Here is a 12,979-nt window from a genome sequence, read left to right as displayed (position 1 = left end):
AAAGAAAACAAAAAGAAGTTCTTCCCATTAGGACGATTTGTACAATTTCTTTTTCCTTAGCACCATCAGTGGTAATTTCAGGGTACATTATTTTAATGGATTCGGTGTCTCCCTCTGTAGTTCTGCATACAAAATTACGTAAGTGAACTGCTTCATTCATTGCAGGAAAATGGAGTTAGATGAGCACTCCTTAGCAAATTAGTTTTAAATTGTGATCGTAGCAATTGATATTACAGCACAGGTAAATTGGATGAACCGCTTCTTTTCAGAGACGGAACCAAAGTGGTATTAAACGATACTGACAAATTAAATTCAACTGTGATCACTTAGATGTCTTTATAAATTGGAATATACTTCACAGCCTTTAATCCGGACTGGATCTGCAAGGAGTACAGCAGGACAAAAATGTTGCCTGATTCATGTTAAATAGGTCCTCATCTATTTAACAGAGTAGGCACGTTAAATAGGCGCAGTAATATATCAGAAGTAAATATTTCTTTTCCACATAGCAAACTGTGAAGTCAGAATCAGAATTTAACAACCCCTTGCGCTATAAAAGACCAAACTCAGGCAAATGGATACTTTTGTGAAGCTGCCTTCTGTAGCCCGCAGGTGTTTTGTCTCGTGCTAATTAACCACAAAAGTACACAGAAACACTGTTTACATCTGATTTAACTGAAGCTAACCACCCGTTCACTACTTATCCTCCAGTAACAACAATGGGTATTTTTATATAGAGACAGCTTTGCAGGCTATTGTGTGTAGGATTAAACACAATTACTATATTAATCCTGACTACTCAGACTGTGAGACAATAACACTAGTACGGGGGGAAAAAACCAACGCAATAAAACACAGTGCTCCTAAGATGCATTGAGGCTTCTTGAACACGTCACACATGCTGGAAAGACCAACGCACACCCTGCCCAGTTCCCTCACACCACTACATCTGCCCCGTACAGGCAGCACCCTGCCAGGCACCGGCAGTTACCTCTGGGGGACCCGCGCAGGGACTCCTAAATTACTGACACACAGAGGAGACCTCACGTGCTGGATGGACAGAACTCCTTGGAGAAAAGAAAGGTTATTGCTAGGGAAAGCTGGATCTGTAAAGCAGCGTAAAGCCGTCCCTCTGAACACTGCTACCTGCTGCTGCTTCCAGGGATAAGCAAGCAACGGTCAGAAAGCCCTGGACTATTTTCAGGCACCAGTAACACCCATGCAACCTAGGTGCTACATCCTGCTGCAAACAGGTAGTGTATCTGAAGGACTGAAAGTAAGATACTCAACATTCAGCTACTAAGTGGTGAGGACCATAAAGAGACTTAATTCAGTATTTTTGAATTAAATGTCTAGCAGTGAGTGTATACAGTAAAGATTCTGTTCCACACCGAGACATGAATGTGCTTTACACAGTTTGTTGCTGGTGGGAAAAGGATTTCATCTATCCATCAGGACAGCTTCAGACAATTTATAGCATCAACCTCAGAGTTCAAATATCTGGTATAATACATCTCATAAGATTCCTGACCATCAGCTTAAAATTAGTCAAATGGAATATGAATCTGTGCTTTTTTAAAATGAAAAAAAAAAGGGAAAAAGAGCCAACAAAATTTAGAAGAAAATATCCTGACTATTGCAGAAACGTTCCAGAGGGAGCCTGTGGATATATTTTGCTCATCCACATTGCTACAATGTACACGCTGGAGGGAGCACACTCCCTCACAGCAATAACCCCAGGCTGGAGGGGAGAGCTTGTGTCCATGCCTTAGCTGAGGAGCTTCAAAAATCATCTACAAGGGCAATGACCAACTTCCCACACAAATACTGATGAAGCAGTCCCCTAACTAACCAGCTTAACTGTCAGGAACAAAGGAGCAAGCACCACAACTGCAAAACCACTGATAACTTCACACAGAACTGCATGAAGAATGTAGCACTGTGTACGTAAAGCAGAACCAATTTCAACATGGCAGTTACATGAACAAGAAGGAAAAGAAAGGTCAAGAGGACCTCCCAGTTATGTTAAAAACAAACAAACAACCGCCCAGGTCTTCAGGCCTGTTTCCTCTGAAAGTAGCACTGAATTACTGTGAGATGCGGTACCTTTTGCACTGATGCTACGAAGATCTGTGATTTTCATTAAGATCTTTGGAAACATATGAGGCTTGTTGGGTCGTCTCTTTCGGATATAAATTTTCAGTGCCTCAAGCAATGGTTCCTGAAGCTTATCCACTTTCATCGGTTCTTCGAGGTCCTGGCGATCTGCAGAAAGTATCAGATCACTGATTTTAAATACATTTTTTTCATCACAGAAAAAAAATCACAGAAGTGAAAATCTTCCATGTTCTTAATTCTCCCTGAATTTCATCATTTCCTCCACTTATGTGGAGAAATACGCTGTGCAGCTTGTATTCCATAGGAAGAAGACAAATCCCAGCTTCCCAAAACTTGGACTCATTTTCCCTTGGTTACTGGGGAGGTTTGTAATTTGAGTGAATTACCAGTACCTCCCTCTCCACGGGGAAAATACCTTGCTGTAAACAATACCTAGAATTAATTTTGTACGAATAATTTGTAAGATAGCTAGGTATACAAAGAGATTACAGATGGTTTATTTTTTGCATCGATACCAACCCAAAGTGAGTTACCATCATATATCAGCAGATGGCAGTGCTAGCTTGAGTGACAGCAAACGTCACCGTAAAGCCGGATACACCAGTAATACATTCATGACGTGTCAGAATCCATCACTGCTTTTGATGGGATATGGTTAGAGACACAAAACCAGAATGATTTTGTACTGAAGGTCCACTGTCAACAAAGACTGACTTTTGTTGTTAGAACAGTTGGTCTTTAATAGCAGTTAAAGTACTGTAAAGTGTAATTATGCAAAAAGGAGTATCGAGATCGCATTTCAGTAAAATGGCGCAGCTAAACACAGTCTGATTCTAACGCTTGTTCAAAATTTGCACAGTAGGAGAGAAAGTAGGTGATTAAAATTAACAGAAACTTACAGAGAATTTCAGAAATTATCTGAGACTTTTTTGTCTTTTAAATCTACAATTTTACCTGATTTTACCTGGCACTGTCCTTTTCAGTTGTAATCAGACGCCCCCAGAATCACAGCCTACTTTTTCTAAAGAAGGTTATCACCAATGATGTCTGTACGAGTGTAACTATGTGCATGCAATTTTATTTACGAGCAGAAGTTGCATAAAGGGCGTCTTGCTCTAGCACAGGTCATTCATTCACACAGGTGCCCACATACTGCTTAGGAAAAATGCAAGAGGGTATATATAACCTGTGGTCCTTTATGAGGCAGGCAGTATGATCAGCTGCCCGACAGTCTGATCCTATTCATTCAAAACCCTAATAAAAATAATAACCATCACCAGTGGAAAACAAATCTTTTGTGTAGGTGGCTGTAGATAACTTCTGTGTAATATATAATAATACTACGTACGTATCTTTATATATATATATATACATGTTTTAGTGCAGGAAAGCCAAACAAGTAAAACATAAATGAAGAACTTATCGTGTCTGTCCTTTTCAAACGCATCTGAATTCGCGCAGTACGGTACCTCCACAGATTAGGCAGATGGCACTAAGGAGACCGGTTTCTGTATCATCCATTTCCAAAGGCAGGAGCTGGTTGGCAAACGTGAACACGAGATCGGTCAGCGGGCCAAATCCAGCATTGTGCATCTGAGTTCGGTTTAGGGTAAGGCCATCTGAAAAGGTCATGGTGTCTTGTTCTGGCGTGTATCTTGTGCAAATTCTAAGGATCTGTGGAGGGATAAAAAATGAAATCTGAAGAATTCAGTCCTCGAGAGGTTTGCTGCATTCTCCCAGTGCGGCAAATTACCCAAGGAACTGAAGCACACGTTCATGTCAAAGCGATCTGAAATCAAACTCCAGTACGTTCAGTTCCAGTAGCACAAAATTTCTCTAGTACAACAGAAATAAATACTTAATAGACTATGATTAGTCTTCTATGACAGAAATTGGTCACTTCCAAATTTACCCTCTGGTTATGAAATAATCAAAACTTACATGCAGTTCCCATGACTAACTCATCAACATTACCGTAACAATCACAGAAAGTGCTCTTTAATTAGTATGCTATACACGCCTACCTACAGGACGTTATTGCAATGCCGCTCTGATCCCCGCAAGACCATAAAAATGTCTCACCTTTTCAAACACACACGTTATTTCATTGATTTGGGGGATCAATTCTGCGTGACAGTGCTTCTCTGGGTTGTGTCTTTGGTAAGGACAAACCCCCCTCTGTCTCGTGTGAGTACAGATAGCTTCGAGTTGGTGAAGGAGGCAGAGCGTACCTTGTGCTTTGGGGTTCCTTCATTTCAGCCGTGATAGCAAACCACAGAAAATACTGCTGTATTAACGCAGCCAGATGTGCAGCAAGTGAACAGATACTCCGTTGGAGCAAGGACAAAATGGAAAAGCAGCCAAACAAGCAGAGGCACAGAAGGTAATTCCTGGCCATCACGAACTCGAATAAAACACCATCCCTGCATGCTGCAATGCTCCCCTGTCCCCTGGTGCCTCCCCCGTGCCAGCAGGCTGCCGTGCTCTCCCACAGACCGGCGCAGGAGCCGGGAAGTGCCAATGCACACAGAGGCAGGACTTCTGCTAGAGCGCAGCACTACTGCTTGCTCAGAAAAACCAGCCTACTTCACCCCTGGCTTTTTCAACTAGAGGAGCCCAGCTTCAGGCCACTGTACGGTTAGTTCTTGTCAGAAGCCAGATGCTGACACAGTAGCTATATGCTGGTTAAGATCTCCGCACACATTTGTGCTTTGCCCGTTTCCCTCTCCACAGCTCAGGAATGCTCCGCTGCTCAGGGATCGCATCGGGCTTGCCCCAGGTGCCACCTCGAGATGGCGAGATCCTCGCTGCTCACTGCAGCTGCGAGGCCACTACTCATCTTATCCTTCCCGGGCGGCAGGACAAGGTGACTTTTGAGTCAGAAGTCCCTGCTGCTCTTCTGCCACTTCCTTCCCCCGAGCACCTTCTCGCCACGGCCGGGGCTGGAGGAGAAGCCACGGCCCCGTCCCGCTGGCAGCGCCCTCCCCAGAGCCGCTGCAGGGACAGCCCCCACAAGGCGCTGCTTGTCTCGCCAGCCGGGAGCTTGCTGCCGAGCGGATTCGCAAACTTTGGACCTTCACATGGCAGCACGTGGCCAGCAGCCCGAGGGGCCTGCCCGACTTCCCTCTCCCACTGTTAGTGCACGGCCTGCGACGCCGAACCTCCCAGCAGCCAGACGCCTGGGAAGCCCCAGCGGTGCTCGTGAGGGCGCAGAGCCGCCTGCGCGGTGCCGTGGTGTCCTGCTGCAGGCGAGGGGTTTGGTCCTGGTGTTTGCCTGTGTGATGACACCACCCCGCACTGACCCCAGACGAAAGAGCACTCCAGGGGAAGGTGCGGATTGACACCTTTAAACTGGACGCGGAGGAATGCAGAGCACAGGAATAAAACACCGAGGATGCTCTGCACCACGTTACGAAATGCCCCTGGGGTAACATCTGCGTCGGGAGCGGAGCTGTCGTGTGCGGCACTGCCCCGTGTGCACGGCTGCTCCCCACGAGCGCTGGTGTAAGGATGCAGTGCAGGATGTCCGTCCCGCGGCACGCTTGTGTAACATATCTCAGTGCTTAATGTTTCGAAAACCAGAGGTGGGAGAAGGCTTATCACTAAATTCAGCCAAACTAAGCTAATCCAAACCAAAATCTTGCGGGAGTCCAGCTGATTAGCTAAGGCTGCGGCCCTATTTTTCCAGGGCCCGACTGCATTTATTTCCCATACAGTCATCTTACTTTGTTTTAAAGATTCGACTGCACAGATTTACACAAATGTAACTGAGCACAGGGAGAATTTTAATTACTTCTGTGACTACCCGGGCTCTGAGTCAGAGGCCCCCACCACTTGGCGGCTGACCAGGCTGGGGCTGGCTCTCCCACTTTCATCTTTGCCTGGCAACACTGCCCCAAATAAGCAGGGAGGAGAACGAGGAGGATATGGCATGTGAGAGACCTACCAGGAAGCTCTTATTTCTCTTTTAAAATTCCTTGGTAAGAGACTTAATGGGGTGTATTTCTGCAGAAGGCTCTTGAGCTGTTTTCCATCTGAGTAATAACCTTATCTCACATTGTGGGTACACGCCGAAGCACCGAGACTCTCTGTGGTTGGCCAGATGTGTTTTACATCGTTCCCCTGCCCCTGAATTGGAATAAACTCTTGAACTCATTCGAATCAATGACCAAGAGAGGCACACACTCATGTTCTTCACTAACCACAAATTCCCTCTAATATAAGTGATCTGAAAAGGCTGATGGTAACTCCAAAGGTTCTGAGTAATTACCGAAGTGTATTTGAGGATTATTAGCAGGAATTAATGTTACCAAGCATGGCACCCCCTCAGTAAAAGAAAGCATGTTTACCATGGTCTACGCTGCCAGTAACCACCGGCAGCTCTCTCCCCTAAAGTTCACCCTTGCTTGTACTTTGATATCTTCAAAAGGCATGCTAAGGAGAGACGGGAGGGACCCGCCAGAACAACAAACATCTCTTCAGAGCCCACCTGGAAGAACAGACCGTGGAGAAAGGAGACGCCACACGTTGGAAACGTTTGTCAGCCCAGACAACTGGAGGCCGAGCACGTGCCTCCTGGTGTACGACAGGCTACCGACTCCCCCATGGTCCCCGCGTGCCGTCAGCCCCGCGCCGTGGCTCTGACGCGAAGACCTGACCGGTCACTGCTCCTCAGGGCTGCAGCTGAGGAACACTCCCAGGCTGCATCCACACCAGGAACAAACTGGGGGTTAGGTGACGTGGCCCAGAGCCCCACGAGCATGCACAGGAACAGGCTTCCAGGAGCCTTGCAGAATGTATCATTAAAACCTACGAGGCCTCTGGAATTTAGTTACTTCCAGGCGCAGGCAGCGACTGGGAAGGCTCCTCACAAAAGGCAGCCTTCAGGCTTTTGTACCTAAATGCTGCTTGAGCCTTTAATTGGATGAGCCTGCAGTGGCTCAGACGGGGCACTGGCACAGCTGAAGCTCAAGTATGTGTTTTCTGCAGTGCACTTAACTTGACTGGAGCAATCAGGTCTCAGGTTTCTCCTACATTCCTTCTACATTATCCCACAACACACTGTTATTAAACTCTGAGACAGATCATTTAAAATGTTTTCTTCTTTTTTTTTTTTTTTTTTTTCTAATTTATGCCCTTCATCAAGATCTGTGAAACGCTATGGATATTGCTGAGTTGCTCTTAAACCTTTCTTGGGCAAACTTCCAGTGTCAAAGTGAAGTTGATTTCAAGCTCATATTCACTGAAGAACATATGGGAAATGTCAGCACTTCAAAATAAGAAATCACTGTATCTTTCTCCATTTTAAACTGTCTAGAAGACATCCTCCTAATGTCCTCAGCGTTGTTCAGATTTTGTAACTAAGCCAAGTATTTGAGTTGTCACTCTGCTCTTAAATGCCACTTGCAGCCATAAATAAGGTTCTTGCCCATGATTAAAGGACCCTTTTGTTTTAAAGAACATATCTTGAAGTGTCTATGAGTCAGTAACAAACAGGAAAAAAAAAAGAAAGAGAAAAAAAAAAAACAGACACACAACCCTACGGATCACACAAAACCAAGAATATCCAGAAAGCTGCATTTACAAAATCGTGCTGCCATAAAATTGTTACCTGCTTTAAAGAGATTTGTTAAGGTTAAGTCGGGCTTTCTTTAAGAAATCCTGTTTCTCCACGTTAGCTGCCATGGCCAGATGGGACAGATTCCCAAGAAGAGAAGCCCAAGCAGGTGACCTGTGGCGGGGCAGCAGCAGGTGAACAAACCTCCCCGGCGCTCCGTGCCCATCAGTACAGGTTACTCCGCGTTGCAAATGCCCGCCTTGTGTTTACGTGCAGGATTTTACTACAGAAGTTTAAAAATGACATTACTAGGGATGAGCATTCAAGGACTTAGGGTTTTATCCATCAGATTTAAGAGAGACTGAACTCTGGACTCCTTCCACATTCGCTCTGCCAGAACAAAACGAGGCTGCTGATGCTCCTGCTGCAGGGCCAGCGGACGAGCAGACAGAAGCAGTCACTTTTACGAGGGTTACTGACTGAATTTTAGTAATATTTATCCCTGAAACCTTTGGCTCCAGAGCAAATATAAATTCCACCATTCTCAATTGGCGCCTTCAACTATCTGGTGAGGCCTGATGCTATTTCCCTTCCAGAATTTTTGTTTGTTTGTGTATAAAACGATTCCTTGACCCAAATCCAATAGAGCTTATTAACTTCCTGGCAGCAGCTCCCCTGTCGGGGTGTCAGGAGTTTTCGGCATCGAAGGCTGCAAGATCCAACCGAGCCCTTGACGAGGCTTATAAATGCTTACGATTCGCCCTGGTGCAGGAGGGCTGGGGCAACGAGACCCTGATCCTGAACACGGGTGCAGGACGGGATCGCTGAAGAAAGGCACCTGAAGCACGCACGGGGGGCTGCTGGCAGGCACCAAATGCCCGTGCTCACGCAGCAGGAGGGGAAACCGGTGCTCACGGTGCGGGTGTACGGCAAAATAAAACACTCCGAATGTTCCTCGTGATTAGGAGAACCAGCTCGCTGGGGGGAAATAGGCTCCATTGAAAACAGTGCTGAAAGTACTGAAATTTAGCTTAAATAAAGATACAGAGCTGCATTGCAATTCAGATTATGTGCAGGTGATGTGGGTTTAATGGATATGGGCATTTCACAGACCGTGCGCGCACGGCACATTACTGTGGTAGTGGTTGCGGTAATTATCCCTTTTTCTTTTTAAGCAGCACATAAAATACTCACATAAAGCTTGTATAAATGTCGCACGGGAAAGTTAGGACCCTTCACAGCATGCACACCTTATCTGCTCCTGCTTCTGCAAAAGCCTCAGCTCTTCCCTGCTACGGGTAGCTACGGCACTGGCTACGTCTGTTTGCTCAGGTGTGCCACTTTCCCCAGTTTTGTCAAAAATAAAGACGGGTGATCAGGAATTGCAGACCTCAGTAAAATTCATAAGTACAGCTTGAATGCTGACACATTCCCCCAGAACAGAAGCAGTGAATCATACTAACAAAAAAGAATCAACCCTTTCTATCCGTGAATTAGTTGAAATATACTCATCATTTACTACCTGCTTCATTATTAATATTATTTAATAAGCTTTTATTTAACCTCCTTGATCAAGGTCTGTGAAATGCTTTTATCTGGACCTGTGCCTTTGTCTAGAACTTTATCCGGCCCGTGTTGAGCCATGGGCTGGACTTGACAATCCTTGTGGGCTCCTTCCGACTCTAAATATCCTATGCTTCTATGAGAATCTTCTGATAAAAATGCCAGCAGAAAAACCACCCCTAAATACTTGGTAACGTCCATCCAGTTTGTATGAGGTAAGCAATAAGCAGAGCTACCAGGAGACCTCACACCACGTAGGGGACCAGGCATGCTCGATGGGGTAAGCTCTGTTAACTGCTCCCAAAAAAGAGCTTCAGGAGCTCACAGGATCCTTCACAATTACAAAACTAGAGTACGAATTTTTTTCCAGTAGCTACAGACACAGTAAATGGGAGCTGCAAGTAGGGGGAAGCTGCTTAAGTCCTGAAGTTTTAGGGTTAAAAAGTTTGGAATCACAGATTTTCGTTTTATGTTGACCCCTTCTCTGCACCACCGCTTTTGGCTATTTTCTGTAGTTTGCAAATACAAAGCAATTCTCCTCCTCTACCTCTGGCAGAATACATTTGAGGAAATGCCAAACTTTATAAATGATTGTATGCCTTTTGGTGTAAGAGGAACATAACTGCACCTTATCATACCAGAGCTAATGACTACAGGCATGAGATTGGTAATAAATGGCTCTGTCTTGTGGAGGGACCACATACAATAACGAAGAGACAGTCTGGTCTGAATGAGTGCCCGGACGAGGCGGACAATGAGAGGTGAACCTTGAACACTGCAGGGCAACCTCAGCTTTCCCTTTTTTTATAGGCCAAAGAATAATATCCCTGCCCCTCTCCCACCCACTTTTCCTCCTACATCAATGTCCTCTAGATGCGATTCTTCAAAACAGCTTTTGACAGCACAAGAGGAAAAGGTCACAGCAGTTAATGTCTTCCTCAATATGATCCTGCTTGAAGCAATGCACTTTTAGAAATTCCAAGATTAATTACTTCAAATTCTCCAGGTTAAACTCCCGTGTTATGCCAAAAAATATAGCTACAGTAGCCATCCTACAAAGGGCTTCCTGGCCATACTGAAAAGTCACCTAGTTCAATAAGGACCAGACGGTTTATTCTCAGAAGAAAACATTTAAAAGATGTATAAAATACATTTGATATCTTTAAAACACATTTAAAGCATTAACTGCTTTACTTAAAGCTATTGCTACGGTCAACAATAAAGAGCATATTTGCCATTAAAAGCCTGAAGACCTCTAAGGTCTTTATAAAGAAATGATGAGATCCCAGAGGGCTTCTCTGAAGGTCAGTGTGACAGAAACAACTGCAGACAAAGAGGGAAGATAGCTTGCCTTGACCTAGTGGCAAGCTCTGGAGGAAAACTTCAAGCCTATCTGCATAGTTTCCTTCTGCAGACTGTATGCCTGCCTATTTAATATTAAATAACATTTTGCTCAAATTTGTACAAAGTCCACTAGAGTCCACTTCCATAGGTAGCACTCCCGAAAGCAAGCAATTCTGTGTACCAAAGGCTTTGTGCCTGCCAGGTTCTAGGAACTTCAGGTTCCAACATCACAACCTGCAAAGAAATCACTCTAAATATTTGTATCTGGTTCCTCAAGTCACCTCATGACCAGAGATCCAGCACTTTCCTGAAACTTCATAAAGAGGACTTCCTCCTACATATTCTTCATACACAGTCCTGGCTGCATGATGTTTTGGAGGGAGGAGGAGGAGAAGGAAGGAAACAGTCACAGTGTTAACAATGGGGACATTTTTCCAAAGTTGTACGTATTTCAGTTATTGCTGCAATACCAAAACGTGCCCTTCGTTCAGCTATGTTGAAATCCACAAACTGTAAGGACTTACTACGTATCTTGAGAAGTAGAGTCATCCATATAACCAATATCAGTAGACATGTTAGGGTGCACTCGCGACTGTACCGGTAAGTTTAACTATGCAACTGTAAAGCTGGCGCAGTATTTAACCTTCTGTCAATTACAGCAATAGAGTGTACTAGAAAATAAATCAGTAGTATAGTAACAATATTAAAGGTACGTACCAGTATGTCCAGGCAGGCTGCTTTAAGTAGAGTTATCTGGTCTGCAATGGTCAAACTTGTAAAGCCTGGCAATCGTTTTGCAAATTCCACTATTTTAATAATGCACTTTGTCGCAAGTTCACTGAATTTGTCCCAGAGCCCAAGGTCCAGTCGAACCCGATGGTCTGCGCTAGAGTTCTGGAAAGAAAGCCAGAAGGCACCATAAATCAAAAACATCCTTTTCAGTAAGTGGTTTTCAAGGGAAAGAAAGAAACAACAACCGAGTATTCCTTCTAGAAGTGCTCTCTATTAACATTCCAGGCAATTTCTGCAGTTTGCTGTTGGGATGATGCTGTTTTTAAACTTGGATTAATCGCCTGAAAATTCCTTGGATATTTCTCTGTTACTTATGATTGCAGAGGCCATCTGTACAAGGAATACAAATGAACTTAAACATTTCCAAATGCCACTATCATTATTCTTCCTTGCCATTATATAATAAGTGCATTGAGAGAGACAATTTACAGTTGTACCCCAGAAAATAAAATGAACAGTGGAACAAGAATATTGGGTCCTCATCTGGAAAAAGCAGCACAACATTTGGAACATAGTTTCACATACTTAAGATCTCAGCAAATTAGTTCTACTTAATTTATCTGCTCTGTGGCTCTGCAAGGGTTTTACAGCTTTCTCAAGCTACAGTCTCCCATGAACTAAACAGCATTTCTTTACACAACGTTACAAGAAGCACTATGTGTGATGATGAATGCTATATGCTCATTTGATGGGGCATCCAATATGCATCCTCCTGTTTGAAGTGTTACAAAGACGTTCCTGCTGCATCTTTCAGTGACCTTAGATCGATGTATCTTAATGCAAAAGTCCGTAATTTCCTAGAATACACAGCAATATCTGTGTTAATTTTGCAATTAAATTCATTTTTGCACATTCAGACAAAGCACTTAACCCTTAAATAGATTAAGCACGAAGAGCACGTTAGACGAGAACTGACTCAAAAGCTTCTGTCATTTATTTGAGATTAGTCCAACAAAATTTGGAATCAACTCAAGAGTTGACCTTGACTCAAAAAAAGACCTCAGGAGTCATCTCCAACCCATCTGTGATTCAAAAAACAGATGAAGATGGAGCTCTGAAATACCTGATGCTCCTCTCCGCTGTTCCTAGCGTGCAACACTTCCCCGTTTTGCCAGCATTTGGATCCAGTGTTGCTTGTGATCGTACATCTTAACTTTAAAATTACATGAGAGGAGTCTCAACTTGACACTAACTGACATGGCAGGTAAAAATACATCAAAAAGCTTTCAGTTTACACGGACTGCACTTCCTCAGAGGAAACATCTCCAGTGACCTTACCACCGACACTGCAGATGGTGAGGACATCTACCCCCTTGGAAACAGCTGGAGACCTTCAAAGGAGTCATCAGTGGTGGCTGCATTTTGTCTCCCTCTCTCTTGCACACACATACTCCTCTTCTCAGCTGTGACTAATGCTGCTTAAGCGGAGGCGAAACGGCTGGGTGGCATCCCACTGCCACTCTCTTTAGCCATCTGGGCCCCTCTGAGATTCAGGGTTGGGTTTGGCACCAAGGACACCTCATATTGAGTGAGCGGTGTAAAGGGGCCCTAATTCAGCCAAAGGAAAATCGCTTACGTGGAAGGAATTCTCCAACCAGCCAAAAC

The 12,979-nt window shown here is 44.4% G+C and overlaps 1 protein-coding gene across 4 annotated transcripts in view; it reads right to left on the bottom strand.

Annotated features, from left to right (window-relative positions):
- RARB (retinoic acid receptor beta) overlaps positions 1–12,979 on the bottom strand; it is a 331,789-nt gene that overhangs the window by 1,701 nt on the left and 317,109 nt on the right. For all 4 annotated transcript variants that reach the window (XM_048076090.2, XM_048076092.2, XM_013172007.3 and 1 more), the window contains 3 exons: positions 11,300–11,476; positions 3,588–3,792; positions 2,107–2,265 (listed from right to left, as the gene is read on the bottom strand). In XM_048076090.2, coding sequence (XP_047932047.1) covers positions 2,107–2,265; positions 3,588–3,792; positions 11,300–11,476 — 541 coding nt within the window. The remainder of the gene's footprint in view (positions 1–2,106; positions 2,266–3,587; positions 3,793–11,299; positions 11,477–12,979) is intronic.

The sequence above is a fragment of the Anser cygnoides genome, chromosome 2 (assembly GCF_040182565.1).
Source record: "Anser cygnoides isolate HZ-2024a breed goose chromosome 2, Taihu_goose_T2T_genome, whole genome shotgun sequence".
NCBI classification, from domain to species: Eukaryota; Metazoa; Chordata; class Aves; order Anseriformes; family Anatidae; genus Anser; species Anser cygnoides.
Note: the sequence above shows the minus strand (reverse complement) of the source record. Positions and strands in the feature narration are given on the sequence as shown.